This window comes from Ischnura elegans, chromosome 3 (genome assembly GCF_921293095.1).
Source record: "Ischnura elegans chromosome 3, ioIscEleg1.1, whole genome shotgun sequence".
In the NCBI taxonomy this organism is placed as follows: Eukaryota; Metazoa; Arthropoda; class Insecta; order Odonata; family Coenagrionidae; genus Ischnura; species Ischnura elegans.
In genome coordinates, this window is record NC_060248.1 from 131,881,295 (window position 1) to 131,901,281 (window position 19,987).

At 39.6% G+C, this 19,987-nt stretch overlaps 1 protein-coding gene and 1 long non-coding RNA gene across 2 annotated transcripts; both read left to right on the forward strand.

Annotated features, from left to right (window-relative positions):
• The first annotated feature begins 4,997 nt into the window (after nucleotides 1-4,997).
• LOC124155137 lies at nucleotides 4,998-6,480 on the forward strand. The gene is made up of 2 exons (XR_006864154.1): nucleotides 4,998-5,180; nucleotides 6,094-6,480. It is a non-coding gene; the product is annotated as an uncharacterized LOC124155137 (long non-coding RNA).
• A 7,784-nt stretch (nucleotides 6,481-14,264) lies between these two features.
• On the forward strand, nucleotides 14,265-18,824 carry LOC124156596. Its single transcript, XM_046531237.1, has 2 exons — nucleotides 14,265-14,756; nucleotides 17,495-18,824. Exons 1-2 carry the CDS (start codon nucleotides 14,731-14,733, stop codon nucleotides 18,081-18,083), a joined length of 615 nt encoding a protein of 204 aa, XP_046387193.1. The 5' UTR covers nucleotides 14,265-14,730; the 3' UTR covers nucleotides 18,084-18,824.
• Nucleotides 18,825-19,987: the final 1,163 nt, after the last annotated feature.

Genomic DNA, 19,987 nt, shown 5'->3' on the forward strand with positions numbered 1-19,987 from the left:
AGCACAGCGGGATAATGCAACCGTAGAGGTATCTCTTTTTATTGCTGATTTTTATTTTCTGTTCACTCAGTTCGTAGATGACCTGGCAATTTCCTGCAGATCATCCAGGGTGGCTAATACATCGTGATTGGTCCAGCTCACGTTGAGCAAATTAGACCAATGGACCAATAGGAGCGGCTTTCGATTTTCAATTGAGAAAACCAAATGCGTACACTTCCACCGTATTCTCCCATTTCTGGAGTCGATCCGTTTTCTGAGGCTAACATTGGATCAAAAACTGACCTGGCGAGATCAAATTAATAAACTGAAGACAAGTTGTTTGAAGTCTATGAATATTTCAAAGTTTTTAAGTCACGTATCGTGGGGAGCAGACCGCTCCACCTTGCTCCTACTGTACCGCACATTGGTGCGGTCTAAAGGTGCGTTGTCACTGGTGCGGCCAGAGCGATAGTCGTTGAACGATTATCGGTGGACGATCATCGCCGAGCGATGATCGTTGCAGTGGTCATTGTCACTGATGCGATTAATAAACATTAGTTCAGTTGAGGTTTGACTGTTGCTAAGTGAAGTACTGAATGATGAGTTTAAGAATACGGCTACTGAGTTATTTGTTAGTTGAAGATTTAGAAGATGAAGATATTTTAGAAATGTTAAGTGTACCACGACTTAACACACATAATATATTCATAAAGAGAACAGAAGAAGGTTACTTCAAAATATTAATAAACAATCATTTGCAAGCTGATGAGAGAATGTTTTCTGAGTTCTTTAGACTTTCCCAAGTTCAGTTTCAGTTTGTGTCTAGTTTAATCAATGAGGACCTTAAGAAGTTGTCTTCAAACTACATTCCATATCCAATCACAGGAGATGAGAAGTTAGCTCTTACGTTAAGGTAGGATATATTTTTTATTCTTATTTAATTTTTGTAAAGCAATGATTTTTTAGAATGATTATAAAAACCCATATATTGTAATAGGAAAAGGTTCAAGTAGAGCTTTTGTTTAAGGAGTGAGAGTATAAAGGTTTTATGCTTCGGTTAGGTTTAAATACATCTTTGCATATAAAAACCCAGCCGCATCATGTTGGATTATTTAATTGCAAAGATTACCTAATAGACCTGAAATTCAAGAATATTTCATAATGTATGGGACCAGCAAAGGAGGGAAGGTTGAACAAGGGAAAGTAAATTCATTAACTGAGATTGCTCATTTTGAAAATAACACAATTTTATTAACACAAGAATAAACAAGCAGACGCATAAGTTCTGTTCTGGTGTTCAAAATGACAAGTAAAAGTAATTTGAAGAAAAATAAACCTGATGTGAGATATAAACTCCGATAAAATAATTATCAAATACACTTAGTCTCTTTAAATCAAATTAAGTCTCAATAAACTAACTCATGAAGTTAGTGAACATTGGAGATTTTCCACTGGGCATATTGTATGGATCCATAATTGTTGTACTCTGATCATACTGCTGGGTAGATAAAGTTTGCCCACCACACTGCTGAGTTTGGCCATATTGGGACGTTGATGACATTAAACTGGCATCAGAAGACGAAGGCGAAGAGATCATAAACATTTGGTTATTTGCAGATGTTCCCTGACGTGACGCCCACATATCGGATTCTATATTTGAAATTAAAGTTAATGTTTCCAACTTAGCTCGCTGTTGCAAGCTAGGGGGCATCTTTTGAACAGTTTTTGCAATGCTTTTAAAAAATAAAGTTATATCGTCTGTTTCTTCATCCTTCTCAAGCAGATTCTTGATCATTGTATCTCTCTCTTTGGAGCGTTTTTCGATTGCAAAACAAACTTTATCGCGGAAAGTAGTTTTCTTTGGCAGAGTAGTTTCGTTCTTAGACAAGACTTCTTTGGTGGACACTTGTTTCGGAGGCACAGACTGAGGCGAGGATCGAGCTGCTGCATCTGTTTGCGTTTCTTGCTCAATTTCAGATACATCGAAAGGAACTGAGTCATCATTTTCGTCATAAGCACTCCCTTCGTTGTCCTCGGTGATGTTGCAGAAGCTTCTGAAAACAAATAAAAAATACTAGGTAACCTGTTGCTCGTAATAAAAGATTTAATAATGAAAACATAAACTGCTAGGCCTTTACAGTTTACAGTTGGCCCAAAGTATCTGTGCGCGTGGAAGGTACACTACTAACCAGAATAAAACATATTCTCAATACAAATATTGATATACCATCAACGTTAACCCTTAGTATATTATTTAACTTACTTTCGTTTAACATCCGCAGAATGGAGGAAAGCAAGTTGTTCTTGTAACTGCCACTTCTTCCCTTTTTTACATGGTGGGGCCTCAGAACCAGTTTTGTTGTTTTCTCGCATCTTCCTGTCATGTGTATCTTTTATATTTCTCCAACGTTTCTTGCAGTCAGCAACTGAAAAAGACAAATATTTTTATGCAAGTTTCCTTTTAGATGCATAATTTAGATAGTATGTCATAGTTACAAAATAGTTGTAATTACAAAATTACTAAGAAATTCAACGTTACTTCTTGTTTTTTCCAGATTCTTGGCTACTGGAGAGTCATATCACTCTTTAAGATTTCAGTACAGGATTTCAGTTAGTGAAATAAGCCGTATTATAAAACAAACTCTGGCTGTTTTGAAGGAGAAGCTAGTGCCATTGTTTTTACCAAACATTTCTAAAGAAGGACTGGAAGAGAAGTCTAACGAATATTATGTAAAATGGAATTTCCCAAACTGCATCGGAACCATCGACGGAAAACACGTACGAATCAGGTGTCCTATGAAGTCTTCCTCTTTGTACTACAATTACAAAGGGTTCTTTTCTATAGTATTGCTTGCAGTTGTTGATGCTAACTACAAGTTTATGTTTATTGATGTCGGCTCCTACGGGAAAGAGGGAGATAGCGGGATTTTTGAAAAATCTACCTTGGGGAAAGCGTTTTTCAATGGCACTCTACTTCCACCTCCACGAAGGCTTCCAAACAGTCAACTTTTGCTGCCACATGTGTTGATAGGAGATGACGCATTCAAGCTACATCCTAATATGATGAAACCTTACCAAAAAGAAGATGCTCTTGCAAACAATATTAAAGGCACGTTCAATTACCGGTTGTGCCGTGCTCGCAGAACCTCTGAAAACGCCTTTGGCATTTTGAGCCAGGTATTTCGAGTTTTTTATACTCCAATCAATCTACTCCCAGAAACTGTTGACAATGTCATAGTTGTCAGTTGTTGTTTGCACAACATGATGAGGGAAGGCTATCTCTCTCGTAGTGGAAGAGCGAACTACGAACTTGACCCAACCGAGGCCCTACCGACAGAAAATTTGATCCCCCTAAGAGCTACTGGTGGTTATGCAAACGTTAAGGGTTTCACCGTGAGGAGCACTTTTGCCTCATACTTTGTGGAAGAGGGGAAAGTAAGTTGGCAAGAATCAAGTGTACACAAAACAGACAGATCCTAAACCAACATGTCTTGAGAGTTTACGCTATTGGTTTATTAACGAAACAAACATTTAAATGTTCATTTTTATGTCTTAATAAAAAGGTTTTGCTGTATTTTTGTTTCTTTACTATCACAGTTATTTCTTGTAAATTGAGTGATCACTTGGCATACCGCTTAAGGCGAGCCACTAAGGCCTACCTCCGAATTGTTAAATTCCTCTTTAGGTACTCTTGTCTAAGAAACTACTTAACCTATAGGTAAAAAAGGTATAAAAGGTATAGGTATAAAATATCATCCAAAAATTGGTAAAAAAATCGCCCCTATTTGCTTCCCGATAGGAATAATTAAGTTTGGAGACCTCCAGATATAGAAAACGAGTATCATCAACTACAGTTATTTTTTATTGCTTTTTTAAATTTTGTAAGGCAAAAAATATGATATTTTCTGAAAGAAAGTATTCTAAAGTATAAAAAAGAGCATAATCAAACTGTGGGGGTTATTAGTTTGTTATATTAGTTAATTATGTGAAATACACTTACCTGATCTTCCAACTTCTTCAGATATAACCACCCAAACATTGTCTTTAGCCCTTTGGTCCTTATACTGGGGATTTCTCAGGTCATAAATCAAAGGGTGAGGAGAAATCGCCTCTACTAGTTTCTCGTCTTCCTCAGGTGTAAAATTTAATTTTAGAGCTGTTTTGGATGACATTGCACAAACACACTTACGCACTCAATCAAACTCGCATGTGCACCCCTCGAAAATCGGCCAACGACTGCGATTATGACTGCTCCAGCAGCAGACCCGTACGACTGCAGTCAGCGACTCTGGCGACAGTCGCGTCAGTGACAACGGCGCCATTGAAGACAATGCACAGCAGGCGCTCTACGATTATCGTCCAACGACTGTAGTTCAACGATTATCGTTCCAGCCGCACCAGTGACAACGCACCTTAAACTAGACTACGGCTCTTTCGTTTATGCGTCCGCTCGCTCATCGTATCTATGAGCGTTAAATTCTTCGCGTAACGCGACGCTACGATTCTGCACTGAGGCCTATCGAGCAAGCCCAGTTCCCAGCATCTATACTGATGCAGGGGAACCTCCCTTGTGCTATCGTAGGACTTAGCTGCTTTGCAGTTATGCATCCAAAATTTTATCCATGACGAGTCACCCATGTTACGGCGCACTATTTAAACCTCATTTTATAAATATTTTCAATCGAAGGACTAGGGAAGCCAGACCCTTAAAGGTACGTTTTCCAAGGAGCGACTGTAGCGATGATCGCCGGGCGATGATCGCTGACCGATGATCGCTGGTTAGCGGCCGCCTTGGTGTTTTCTTAAAAGCGACTGCGATTTTCTTCTGAAGCGAGAACCCAGTAGTCTCCAAACTCTTTACCTGTGCAAGTGCGTGAGAGCATGAGTAATAAAGAGAGGCGTATTCTAGCGTTTTTACTGAGTGAGGAAGAAGACGACGACGACATTGCAGAGAAAATCATTATTTCCAAGAGAAAGTCTGAGCATCAGATATATAAAACAATGAGTGAAGAGGGATACTCACATATGCTGATCGAAAACCATTTGCGAGGAGACAGTGAGAAGTTTTGCGAATTTTTCCGTCTGAACCCCTCCCAGTTTAATTTTATTTTAAGCTTAATAGAGGATGACATAAGGAAGATAAATTGCAACAGACATCCCTATCCAATCAGACCTGATGAAAAGCTTGCACTTACTTTGAGGTAAGTCGGAAATTAATTCATGTTACATTTTGGAGTTGTTGACAAGAAATCTCTTTATTCTAAAATGATTTGGATACATAAAGTGGTTATTAAAATCAGTGCAACTACCTTAAAAACTGTAAGAATTCACACCCGCTCCTTCATAAATGTCATGCCTACCATAATCACTTGGTGAAGCTGGTAGAGAATTCCCACTAAGTGGAGTTAATCCACTAGTTGCTGGTGAGGGAGTGGAAAAGGTAGTGGACAAGGAAGGACTGGGAAGCTGACGCTCCACTTGCCTTCTCATTTCGGTCTCAAAATTAGAAACAAGCGTTAAAGTTTGTCATTTTATTTGGGTAATGAAATCTGGACTAAGTTTCTTAACTGTTTTAGCAATACTTTTAAAAAATAAGTCCACTTCATCCTCTTCTTCCGCTAATAAACTTTCTATGATAGTTTTGCGTTCATGGTCCCTTTCTTTTAGGTGCATTAAAAAGTTATCCTTAGCACTTTTTTTCACTTTATTGGCTCCACCAACATTCACTCTGTCTGCCGAGTTCACCGAGGAACTAGATTCCCCACTTACGCATATTCCTTCGATCTGCTCACATTCAGGTTGGGGTTCACTTACTTCCCTCTCGGATGTGATTTCTACATCAGCCGTATCCTTTTCATTGGATATGGTCTTTCTGGGGGCCTCCGTTGATTGTAAGAAAGATAACTTTTCTTTTAGCTGCCACTTTTTTCTTTTCATATCGGGAGCAGCCGCTGAGCCTGTCGGTGGCCTTGCTCTTTTTCTCCTGTCATAAGTGTCTTTAATGTTTTTCCATCGTTTTTTACAATCTGTCACTGAAAGAAGGAAAACATTTTATCAAGTATTGAATAAAGATTGTTGAAAAACAAAAGTATAATTATACTCTACTTTTCGCAGGTTTTTGGCGACTGGAGAGTCTTATCATTCTCTACGGTTTCAATTCCGAATATCTGCCGGTGAAATAAGCAAGATTGTTGCTTCTACATTGAGCGTCCTGAGAGAAAAGCTAATAACATTGTATTTGCCACCGTTATCGCCTGAAGAAGTATTAAGTAAAACAGATCAGTTCTACCAAAGATGGAATTTTCCAAATTGTGCGGGTGCTATAGATGGAAAGCACATTCGGATTGTCTGTCCTAGTAAGACTGGTTCCCTTTTCTTCAATTATAAGGGCTATTTTTCCATCGTTCTGCTGGCTTTGGTTGACGCCAACTATAAGTTCATGTACATTGATGTTGGCTCCTACGGAAAGGAAGGTGATAGCGGAATTTTTGATAGGTCAGACATTGGGAAAAAATTGCTACTGGGTCCCTGCTTCCTTTGCCGCGTAAACTACCTAGTTCTGATAAGGTACTTCCATGTGTGTTAGTTGGTGATAAAGCCTTCAGATTACATACAAATATGATGAGACCCTACCCAAGAACTGATGCAGCAGCTAACGAGCGAAAAGCTATTTTCAATTACAGGCTTAGCCGTGCTCGTCGAGTTTCCGAAAACGCTTTTGGATTGTTGTCCCAAACCTTCAGGATTTTTTACACTCCCATTCATTTACTACCTTCACGAGTTGATGACGCCATCATCGTTTCTTGCTGCTTACACAACCTGCTAAGAGATGACTTCATTTCATCACATGGAAAAACCAACTGTGATTTTGAACCGGCAAAAGATTTGCCTTGTCAAAATCTAATTAGTTTGGCTGGCACTGGAGGTTTTGCAAATCAAGAAGGTTTTTCTGTGAGAGATTCTTTTGCAGACTACTTTATTGGAGAGGGCAGTGTAGGATGGCAAAACCATCATGTGAACAGAACGGACAAAAATTAATGCCCTCCAATTTTTTAATGTTATTTTTAAATGATTTAAGTAGTATTATTGATAAATTTAAAGCATACATAAAGCACTCGGAGAAATTACTTCGATCCATTTAAAATATGTCAGCCAAGGCATTAGATACAGGTAAAATGAAATCACTTGAGGTCGCAAGGGAAATTTTGTAATTTGTGGATGTATTGCTCGTAAAAATTCAAAATGCTTATTGTCTATTATTCATATGGAGAGAAAAAATATTATGAATGTATTATTATGAATAAAGAATTACCAAATCATCAAATTTTCTCATTTATAATATGCCATCGAAATGCAAGTAAAGTGTTGCCCACGGAGCTATCGGATTCCTACTGAAAGCGGTGCTGAAATTATGCAAAATTACCCTTTGGAAACTTTGCCTTGATATGAAACAAAGCCCTTACCACTGAAGTTATTATCCACCAGTCCCAAGTTAGCAATTAATTAAATATTGTATTATATTAGTGAAGCCAATTGCCGATTAGGAATTACGTAGTAGGTATTTAATGACAGCTTATATCCACACTCGTGCTAGAAGAAACCCGGCGCAGTTACACATCTACAGTCGAAGAAAATTTTCCCTTTTTGCCGTGCAGCTAAGAATCCAAGGTCATAGACTAAAAGAGTCCGTAACTTATTAGGAGTATATCTATGGGAATTCTTAGAATCTCATCCAGGAGACGGGATTAAGCTAATAGTTATCAAATATGTTTACTGAGTTGCAGCAAAGGAACTTCATTAGCCTCATTCATAACTACACTTGGTGGTCATTATCAACTGGAATCAATCGTAATTATAGCATCCAAAAAAATGTTAAATGGCATAATATAACAATTAAAAAATTCTGCAATCTGGTGAAAGAATAGTCATTATCTAACAAATCGAAAAGATGATCTGAAAATGGTTAACGAACTAGATCTGTTCAAGAAATAGCAGATACAAACTCAAGGAAATTTTAGATTGTGATGAACTCACCTGGTCTTCTTACATATTCTGCGATCTCTTTCCAAATATTGTCTTTCACGCGTATGTCCCGGTATAGTGGATGGTGCAAATCATACAGTGCTGGATGGTCTCTCACCTTTTCAGTCAACTTTTCGTCTTCTTCCGATGAAAAATTCAATTTTGTGGTGCTGCACGCCATGATATCACTTCATTCACCGGCAAATAATCGCTGGCGACTGCGATTCCTACCCCTCTCTGGGCAGGATACCATAATCGCCCAGCGATCAAAGTAAGCGACTCCCGCAATAGTCGCGTGTTGGAAAATGGTTACATTGTAGAGCAACGTATGCAGGCTGTCGCGATCATCGCTCAGCGATCATCGCCCGGCGATCATCGCTCAGCGATCATCGCCCGGCGATCATCGCTCAGCGATCATCGCCCGGCGATCATCGCTATAGTCGCTCCTTGGAAAACGTACCTTAAGTGTTCGTTTTAACGAGTTTATTCTCGGTTGTAATTTTAAATTACCCGACGCAAACCCTGTTGCATAATCTACCCACGCACCTTGATTGACTTTCACTCCTATTGTTAACACGGTTTTACGATCTCGACCAAAATCCTCCTTTGCTCCCTCGGAACACCAGCGTCAGTTTTTTTATGTTTCGGTGGAACCACCCCAACTTCATCCCCATTTACACTGACGGATCAAAGTGCAACTCAGCCTGTGCATGTGCAGCGTTCTCTCCTCTCCATGAAGGCGAAATTACATCCTCTGTGTAGTGTCTACACAGCGGAACTTTTCGTAATTAAGATTGCTTTGGAAGTGACGATGATGGCTCCTTCGTCATATGCACCGACTCCATTAGTTCTCTACAGTCTATTTCTGGCTTCTCACCCATGCACCCCATTGTTCAAGACTCCATGATGCTAACCCTCATGAGAAAGGGAATAAATGTTTGTTTTCTCTGGGTTCCAGGGGGTAGCTGGGAACGAAAAAGACGATTCTTGGCCAAGGAAGTGACATTAATGCTATTTTTTTACCAGGACGTCACTAAGAAAAGCAGTACTTGAACAGTGGAGGGAGTCGTGTAAGATTCTGAAAAGATAATAAACTCCGAAGCATCAAGGCGACAACGACAGCTTGGCCCTCCTACTCCAGGAAAAATCGAAGGGAGGAAGTAGTAATTACACGACAAAAGGATAGGGCACTGGGCACTGCCCTTTGACTCCTGCCTTTCTCTTCACCGAAGAGAAGCGAGCCCCTCAGTGTGATGAGTGCATATATTTTTTTAAGTATCCGACACACCATAACAGAGTGTGACAAATACGGTTCATTATAGGGGGGGGGACCTTGAATCCCTCCTAGGAGACCACCCTAGTAAAAAATATAATTCTTTTATCGAGGAAATAGGTTTGTTTAGTAAAATTTCAAAGTTCCTATCTATTTTATGCTGATAAATTGTACAATAACTATGCTTTAACACGTTCACGCCAGCGTGACCCACCGGTGGTGGCACTTTCCATAGATCTGTAGAAGATATTTCACCGCAGCCATTCTGTTGTACTTTATCCTGAATTGTCCTCCGCCAGATAGATCTTTTAAGGTTTCATTTACATTTCCTTTTTTATGAATTTTCACATTATTAACTCGATACTATGATTCGAAAAATTTACTTTCTCTCAGTATTGTTGTATTTATTCGTCTTTTTTTTGGGTAAGTAATAAAAAAGAGTAAAATTACATAAATTACATTTAATTTATGCCCCATTTTTAATATAATAAAAATAAAAACATTTGCCGTATTTATGTCGTTTACCCGGTGTATATTGGCGAAATATCAGACGCCCACGCCAGGGAACCATGCTTTCATCAATCACTACTTCTTTTCCAGGTTTCACATTCTCATTTATTTTATAAAGAATTGAGCTAATTCTATGTGAACGATCTTCACTTGATTGTTATCGCAAAAGTGCCAATACCTTAGAATGGCTAGGAAGCGATCCCTAGGCATAATACTTATTAGTGTTCATGTACATTGGATCATTCGACCTGTAAAGACGAATTTCTGGAATATGAACAACACCCATAATTAGTATAATACATATAAATTTATTCATTTCTCCGAGGGTAACCCATATTTGCTAATGTTTTCGGTAAGTGCCTACTTCATTTTAGCATGCAAGTTTGTAAATTCATTAGCGTATTTGTTAGTTTCTCTTACAAAATACTGTAGCATATCATCTTTAAGAAACAACTTATACAGATCAAGAGGACTTGCACAGTTATTTTCCGACAATGACAGCTTGGCAGTGTAATTCTAGTGCGGACGTACGCGTAGTTACTGGACCCCACTCAATGATAGGAACTTCTTGAGTTTCATCACTAGATGAATCTGATATCTCTGAACTGAAATTACTCAATTCTGATTCAGAAGTATAGAGTATTCTTTTACGGGTCCCCTGCCTACGCAAACAACTTGGTTGGTTCAGATCGTCTTCTGATTCGTCATGAATGAGCTTGCTAATGCAAGCCGGATCCAACCCCCTCTTGATAATCACAGTCAGAAGTGAAACCAAAGATTCAGACAATTTATACTAAAAATTATAATCTCCACTCCGGTCCTTCCCCCTTCATGTGTTATTATAACGGAATATCTCTGTAATCCTCATAAGCCTGTTCAATATAAAACAATGGTGGTATATTTCCGTAAACTGAAAAGTTTCAGCTCAGGCATGCAATGTCGTGAATTCCTATACAATTACTATCTTACATTTAGGGTTGAATTATCCTATAACTAAGATGTCCTTCCAGTTAGTTCTTGTCTGGTCCTATATTCTTCTTGCGTTCTTATGATTGAATATCTTAGTAATCCTGACAAAACCTGTTCATTATAAAATAATGGTGGTATATTTCAGTTAACTAATATTTCAATTTAGTTATACAATATCGCAAATTCCATTACAAGTACTATCTTACCTTTTGGACTAAATTATCCTACAAGTATAATGAGTTATAACCTGATGCTGACACAGTCTGCAAAAAGACTCCCTGTGTGGAATATGTTGACTGATCTAATGAAAAGAGAACCAGCGGAGAGGACTGAACAGAAAAAAGTAATTGATACTGGAATTTGACACTTTCTATTTACTTTGTTATCGCAATGCAATAATAAGTCTCTGAACAGTGATTCGCCGTTTTATCTTCACGTCAATATAACAGTACCTCAGGACGATCAATTTGTATTCCTTCCGATTTGATGGGTGGACTGAAATTGGCATTGGGCGATGTAGTCTTGTGGATACAAAGTATACGTCTGAAAGCTAAGAAGCGTAAAAGTTATCATTGTTAGATAGTCTCAGCAGGGATTTAAGTTTTAGGTCCACTTCATTCCTCTCCAAATACCATTGACTGAAAAAAACATGACAATGCTCGACGTGCCCACGGGTGGGTGGGTCACGCCGCCTGGCACCGAAATTTCGATGAAAGAGCTTTGTGTATTCACAGCTTATACTTAATAAATAACGTGTATAAAATATATAAATAAATATAAATACTAAATAACTATACGTAAACAGTAAATTAGAAAATAGTGCATTAAAAATATAATGGAAATTAAAACTTCTCCTTATTAACCCGCCGCCCGATACGCTCTATTACTGGTCGCAGCGCAGCCCCCAGGGCCTGCATTAGCCAAGCCTAGCGGAGTTTTCTTATATACTTGTCGTTCAAGCTTCCAGCCAATGGGTTGTCTTCTCAGCGAATCCGGAACGAGTTGGTTTCATACACTATACTGTGCTGATGAATTGAAAATTTCTGTCAAGGCATTGCGGGGGTTAGGAAGGCAAAGTAATATGGGATGGGTTGAGGGCACATTTAGGGGTTCCATGGGTTGATTTTTGAGGAATAGCATAGTTCCAAAGGTTTTCTAAAAGCCTATTATTTGTTTTTTTAAAGGAATACTGGAAATTCGTCAGAGCAGTTTTCAGAATTTGTGAAATCGGAGTAAATTTGACGTCATTGCGCATTTGTTTGTTGCTTATGAACCAAGGGGCTCCCAAGAATTTTGCTAACAATTTCATTCTCGCAGGTTTGGATCTTTTTTAAATTAGTTGCGCTGGCATGAAGCCACGCAGGCGAGGCGTAAGATAGCAATGGTTTAATGGAGGAGTTATGAAGTAATAGTTTAGTTTTCAGAGCTAACGGAGAATTTGACTTAAGCAGTGGAAATAGCGATGCGTGGATCCCTACAGACTTTTCTGTTTGCGATTTGAAATGGCTATCCCACGTTAACCTTTTTTCCAATAGAACGCCTAGATATTTGGCAATCTGGCATTTTGGAATTTTTGTGTTGCCGCAAAACAGCTGATGACCTTCTCTGGCTTGCGGGCGTCTTGAGAACACGACGTGCGTGCATTTTCCGGCATTTTCGCTGAGTTTCCAATCTGAGGCCCCGTCATCATATGCATCAAGATGTTCTTGCATGATATCGGCGGTTCGGTGCGGGTTGGAACCCTGGGGCCTGCATTAAAGGAGGTGCGCCGGGTTGAACGTGTTAAGATACTACTTGAATCAAATGACTGAACAGTGGTGCCTAATGACTTAGCCGTCGGCGCACCCTGACGCTAAATTCTAATCTACCTTTTTCTTTTGGCTATCTTTATTTTGATTGGTGCATCTGGCTTGCAGGTGTTAAAGGCTTCATTTTTCAAGCAGGTCAGTTGCTCTGATGCTCCCGTGTCGATTATCCATTTGTTCCTAAAATCTGAGTCATGTAATTCAGAGTACTCGGCATTCACTGTCGGGTCTTCAAATTTGCAGGTTATGAAACTGCAGCTTGCTTTTGTTTCGAAGATTTCATTTGCTCCTTTTCCTTGATCACTGGAGCCAGCCAGATTAACTCCACTGCTAAAATGTCGAAATTCGGAAGAGAAGCAAGCCCTGTGGTCGGTATGAAAATTAGTGTTGGGCAAATGATACAAGTCGAGTAATCCAGAAAGTTATTTATAAATATGTTATCACTAAATAATAATAACAATGAAAGCATTTTTAATAATTCTTTCATCGTTATCAAGCGGTCAGCGAAAGCCAGTTTTAGATTTTATGATATTGCCTGCTGATCCAAGAGGTTCGAGTGCAAGATAAAAATTGACGATCGAAAACAGTTTCGCGCATTGCGAGCGACGAAAATCAAACTCGTTAAGAATTTATGATCAAACTCATGTAAACTCTGTGATCGAACTCAATCGAACATAATGATAAATTTCATGCGGCGAATGAGAATTGATGGTACACAATGGAAAGGTTAGTCATAATACGTTGACAACAGCATTAATGTCTCTGCGGCATTTATGCTTGAATACGAATGCGCACACATGCAATAATAACTATGAGAAAAATTATAGTAAGGTTCGGTCCCTAATCTATCTGTATAATTTGATGATTTAAATTCAATATAATTGATCTAACATTATAGTATTTGGGCGAGGAAGGACCTTCGTGGGAAGGCGAGGAAGAACCTTCTTGGGAAGGCGAGGAAGAACAACACTCGGATATGTGCTGATAGCACAGTGTAAACAAAAGTCTTGTTTCCTTTGTATTGTTCTTTTTAGACTGCTGATAGGATGGTGATGAGGAATAGAGAGGTCAGAAACAACAACCATGTAAAACTTTGAGTAACTATGAACAAAATAATAAATGTCCTCCGATTTTACTTATATGCTGATTTATGTTTTTTAGTCGGCGGAGACAATCTTATATTAAAATCACTTCAACCTCTCCTCGGCAATTTCAGTTTTAAGTTTGTGGGCGCAAGTGTCTCCCTAGTTCCTAAGTCGCTCGAAAAATCAAATAAAATCTTTTCTGACTTCAAAAGCATTCGAGCCTTTGCAGGCGGAGTAATTACCTTTATTTTATGTGAATTTGCGCACGATGTGTCGCCATTGCAACGGACGGATAATGCTTTTCCATCCCAATATCTCCATCGAGTGAGATATCAAATTAGTGCGACGATCGGTGCGTTAAAAATGCCGTGGTAAGGGACCGCAATCGGAATTACGCCTGCCAAATGCTGGCGTTATTTTCGATGCTATAAAGAGACCCCAAATTCCGCTATCTTGAGATATAGAATCTAGGGGCGTAATATTGCGCCGCAACTACCATCTACGTCATGATAGCGGAGCCGCTATCTTTTACAGAATAGCCCTGCTTGATTCATCCTCCGCGAAATTCATTTTATATACAAATATGCCCCCTAGTAACCATTAATCGAAAGCCCGCTATTCACAGTCGCGTTGAAGCGCTTCAAAGCGAAGGAAGGAAGGGTGACGCTTAAAATCGCTTGAAGCGTGAAACGGACTGCAGTCTCATACTTCTTTTTCGAAAATGTCTTCGTTGTGCTATGTATATGCCTTTGAATATGGTGAAATAACAACCTAATAGGGTTTTCCATCATCCGTTGTTAAGTGTTGCTGGATGTTTGTTTATTGTTGATGGGAATATAGGGAAATTAACATGTGTCCCTATTTCTAAATTTTATTTTATCATACTTACCCATGTAGATCTACATGATGACCCGCATGAGAGTGAGGATTCCTGTGGAGGGAGATATTCTGTTTACCAGTCTTCTATCCTGTTCTTTTATTTACCTGAGCTCAGGTGATCAAGTTTGAGTGGCCTCCTTTTAATCCTGTGGTCTTCGAAGAAAACTCTTCGTCTTCTACAGTCATTTTAATTAAGACGTGCCTTACCATGGGCCGAAAGCATCTAGATTATCGGTAAGTGTTGGCGGAAGTATTAAGTTTGATCCAAATTTTGGTTATAAGGCGATCTAAAATAAATTGGTTTACTGTAGAATGACCAGGTTCAACTTCATTCTATTAAAACGAGAAATTAATTTACGGCTTCTTGCATTTTCGCATTTTATCGTTTTCTGGCGAATTTATGAAGACGATTAAGAGGATACATCATTTGACCACGTGACAGCTTCATTTCTTAGGTTCTGTGCAGAGGATAGCGAGATATGTGTTTTTCTTTAAAGCATAGTCACAACAGCGGATGTTTAGGCTGCGCCCTAGAAATCGAAATCTAGGTAATCGTTCGACTATATCCGCCGAATCGTCGACATTACCGGGACGTTTAGTGCTTTTGTAAATTTTTATAGAAATCATAATGTTTGAAGAACCATTGGTTCAAAGTCTTTTTTAATTCTATAATACATTAATTTTCTCTTTTATGATATAAGAGTAGGCTGTATTCTCTTCTTCGTTCTGAAACACGTCTAGGACCATTCCATTGTCACGGGTGGGGCAGCCAGACTTGTTTTAATGGATTCAAAAGACAATATTTTTAGTATTCTAAAATATTTGTTCAGAAAAAGATTGTATTTCGGCATTCAATAATAGTTAATATATATCTAGTAACAATTGCAACGTAAGTAACGCTTTATAAATATTTTTAACAGGCGGCCTAGGGCAACTAGACCCCTAAGTATTACTTTTAATAATTTTATCCTGGACAGTGAGTTTATACTCCCAGAAGTGTACCCCATTGGGAATTCGGAAAATGCACCTTGGCAGGTACCTTTTCCACAAGTCAGCTTTGTCCTCCACAAAAATCAAAAATCTTCTGACAACTGCCGCGGAATACCAGCATAGCTTCAAGGAAGTAATGCACCGCCACCCCGGCTTCATCCCTGTTTACACGAATGGATCGAAGTCGGAGCGTGCGTGCGGGTGTGCAGTGATCTCGTCTCACCATGGAACCCTCAAGGCCAAGCTCAGTCCGCTGTGTAGCGGCTATACGGCAGAACTGTTCGCCATAAAGATGGCTCTGGATGGTATTAAGTGTAGCAACGCGTCCTTTATGGTCTGCAGCGACTCCATGAGCGCCCTGCAGTCCATTTCCAGTTTTTCTCCCAGTCACCCAATCGTCCAGGAAATTCAAAATAGACTACTTTCCCTTGCTCGGAAAAAAGTGAAAATCCGTTTTCTGTGGGTTCCTGGACATGTGGGTATTGCTGGAAATGAGAAGGCCGACTCGGCCGCGAGGGCAGCCAGCGAGGACGACGTTGCTGATTCTGTGCTGGTACCATATTAAGATTTGAAGGCGACCACCAAAAAGATAGCCTTAGAAAAGTGGAAAGAGACTTGGCGCTCTCTTACCGGAAATAAACTGCGCGCAATCAAGTCGGTAATTTCAGCGTGGCCCACGTCTGTCAGGAGGAATCGCAGGGAGGAGGTCGCAATCGTACGATTGAGAATTGGGCACTGCGCTCTGACCCACTCGTACCTCTTCACCGAAGAGAGAATTCCACCCCTATGTGATGTTTGCGACTCTCCCATTATTGTGAGACATCTCCTGACTGAATGTGAGAAATACCGTTCTGTGCGCCATCGGCTGAACATCGGAGGAGACCTAGGGCACATCCTAGGAGACGACCCTGATAGTGTCAGCCGAGTGATAAAGTTTTTAATAGAGACCGGGATAATTAACAGTGTTTAAATTCCAACCTTTTTATAATTTGACAACCCCTTTTATTTCAAAACTTCTATGAATGTTTAAATGTTTTTTTTTTTTGCATCTTTAAAAATTTTTGTTTTTATAGATTGTCTGTGGTGCAAATGACCTTAGTTGTCGAGGCACCCTAAACACAAATACTACTACTACAATTGCAAAGTACTTCCTAGTTTAGTCAATGAAATATTACCCTCTAAAAACCTGTCATTGGTGCGGCATGAAAAAGACATGCAGTAAACGCACCAATACCTCACCCTTAAAGGTTTTTCCTTGCATTTCTATCCTCACAGGAACAATTTCAGTGCATGTTTAATTTATTTTATTATTAGTAATTGGTTTGACACTTCTTCTTAAATACTGCGTTTTTTTGAACGTGTGAATTTAAAAAATATATTATTTTATTACTTTGTACAAAATGGGCTTGAAATGCTCCTATTCCTGACCCTCAAAATTCTGTATGCTCTTAAACCTAACCCCTGGTGCTCTTGTAGCTGACCCTCTGGTTATTTTCCTGGATAGCTATTACTAAAAATACGTAATTCACTTTACACTTAGGTTACAGTTATGAAAAATAATTAACACGTCAAATGTAAGGATATTTATTTTGACTCTGTAAGCTTCAAAGTTATATATAAGTGATTATATTTAAAGGGTCAATCCATTTGAAGTGATCCAAGATAGGTTGCTTGACCATTTTTGACTTGAACGTTTCCTGCAGTGGTTTTTGCCCATCGCATTCCATCAGGGTCTCTTCTCTGTCGCTGTTACCTCAATCAGTCCCTCGGAGAACATCGGAGTTGTATTCGGTGATACTTACGGTTCTGTTGTATTTACATCCGAAGCAAAATGGACAACGAGAATGGCTTACCCGGGTTTTATCAAAAAGTACTTCTCCACTTTTTTCAGTTACTCTCTGCGAATTTTAAAATCAATCGGCAATGCATTTTCATTTCTCTGCTTGCTTTACTCTTGTATTCGCTTACATTTCAATCCGCAGGGCCAATATACAAGTGGACGAGGAATTGTGCGGCAAAATCAAATCGGCCCTGCATGTCTCCCCCAACTTCAGTTTGTGCGTCCTGGAGACGTTGCGCGCCCTGGAGACGCTGGACAAGAGCTGCGAATCACGGCACCACGGCTGGCCAACCAAGACTCTGGTGAGCATTCTGAAATCGGCCAACTGCGGGTCCTACGCGTACGGGGACGTCGAGGCCCAAATGCGAGCAGCCCTGCGGAGGGAGAGGAAAGCGTGCACAGTCACGAGGACGTGCGTGGGTTGGAGGCTGTCCGTGAGGGGTAAGCGGTTGGTGATGATTCGCGGGAGGGGCGCCGTGTGGAAGAAGGAGTGGAGCGAACGCGATCGGGAGAGAAGGAAGAGGGTGGTGGCGCGCAAGGTGGACTGCGGGCTGTGCGGCAACTGCGGCAGGATTTTGTCGGGGCACGGGGGGGGACCGGAGCGGCAGTGCAGTCCTCGACCTCCCGGTGGACAAACCGGCGACGAAAACGAGGCGAAGAGGAAGAACTCGAAGGGAGACATCAAGACTACGAGAATGCGACTTTTGGGTTCCTGGCGGGGAACCAAATAGTAATCTTGAATGGGAAATGATGCAAGGGAGATTGCACTGTGTGACTGTTGACTTTTTATTAGGGATATTTTAGACTTTATAGTTTTGTTAGCGGGGAATTTTGCAATCGATTTAAATTTCAAGGAAAACCACCAAGGGGTTCTCTATTATTGTCTGTAATACGCAATAGCGATAACGATTATTATAATTTTAAGCAGCAAGAGAAGTTCTCTAATTTATTTATCGGTTCCGGGCTTGAAGTTGAAGGTAATGCCAACAAGGAACAATGTCACAAATAGATGATGAATGTCTATAATATGAGACGAATTTACAAGTTGTAAATCTTGGTCTGTGACGTGAACATAAGATCTCGTTTCGGCCTGTCACGGAGTTAATAAGCATAATGCGCGCGCATATTATTCAGTATAGAGAATCGTCGGGGTTCATGGAATTCAATTTCCCTTTTCAACCCTTACTCTCCCACCATGCCGCTATCCCGTTACGCGTTGGTTTAGACACCGATGGAAATTACTGCAATGTAAGTCGCACGATTTACGGCACATATCTCTTGAATTAGAAATTGATCAATTATGATTTTCTGTGAGAATCATTTTGGTTTTTTCTCGCACACAGCATTTCAATCCTGTTATTTCTTTGTGATTACAAGCATCCATGCGGTCAGATGTATAATTTCATATTTGTTGTAATAATTTACATCCATTATGATCTCTACGCCACAATAAAAGACTTATTTATGGTTAATTGCTTGTTAATTTTTTGATTTAATCATGAGTCTGTGTTTATGTGGGATCAGTGTTTTGGCCTTTCGATGTTATGGCACTTATTTTAATAATCGTGTACACCATTATGGCATCTTAGTTTTATATTTGACTTACGTAATGATCGGCAAGATTGTCAATATGCATAATATTTCTAAAAATATGAATGGAAATTATCCTTTACCTTACACCTTTTTTATTCGAGTAGTTCAGGAATGATTTTACAATGACGAGAATCTAATTCCGCCCGTTTCAAGTTTTTTTTCTATTGTGCAGTGTTGGTTACATTTACCAGATACCTCTAATTTTCATCTCTTGTACTCGTTATGAGCTCTTTAAGTTGAGCTTGAACCCCACCATTTCATCTTTTGAGGCCTGTTGAAACCCTTTCCCACAATCTTTCCTGGTTTCAAAATTGTTCCCTGTTACAAACTCCAAGATTCCTAGGTCTTCTTTATAAGTACCGAACATGACGTGAAATACGAGCTGTTGCGTTTGGTTGGGCGTTAGATGTGTTTTAAGTTTGAAAGTAGCATTCTCTTTAATAGCAGTAGTATGCCAAGTGAAGGCTTTAAGCCCAAATGCTACCGTAAAATGTGTATAACCATCCACAAGACTCATTAGGTACTGAACTCCATTCTATGCAGGTGGTGAAATAGCACCAAAGAGATCTGAGTGAACCCTTTCTTAAGGGTCTGGTAGTCTTAACCCTTGTTGAGTTGTGAGACTCGCTAACTTGCTTACCTCCTATACACACTTCACACATATTGTAGGTTGGCTTGGCCTCACCAATCCCATCAACACACTCAGTTAATGTCATGATAGATGTGTGAGATGGATGCCCCAGCCTTCTGTGCAAGAGCTCTCCTGTTACTGCGATATTACAGAATTTATTTCTGGGCAGTTCAGAAGTCAACCTTATTTTATATAGACTTCCACATCGATAGCCTATCAATACTATATTCTGAGTCTTTTTGTGCACAATTCTAAATTTCCCTTCATCAATTGTCATTCTGCAACCCTTATCTTCTAGCCTTGAAATCGACACCAAATTACATTTTAATTTCTTTACCATCAAAACATTCAAAAATTCTACATTAACCTGCAGGTTAATGTTTTCCATTAATATTGACTTTTCCACCTATT

What these genes read in the sequence shown, in the direction of transcription:
- LOC124156596 (XM_046531237.1), top strand. Translation starts at nt 14,731, where the DNA reads ATGGGCCGAAAGCATCTAGATTATCG. An exon ending in CGAAAGCATCTAGATTATCG is followed by an intron (nt 14,757 to 17,494) that starts GTAAGTGTTGGC and finishes TTCAATCCGCAG; the next exon opens with GGCCAATATACAAGTGGACG.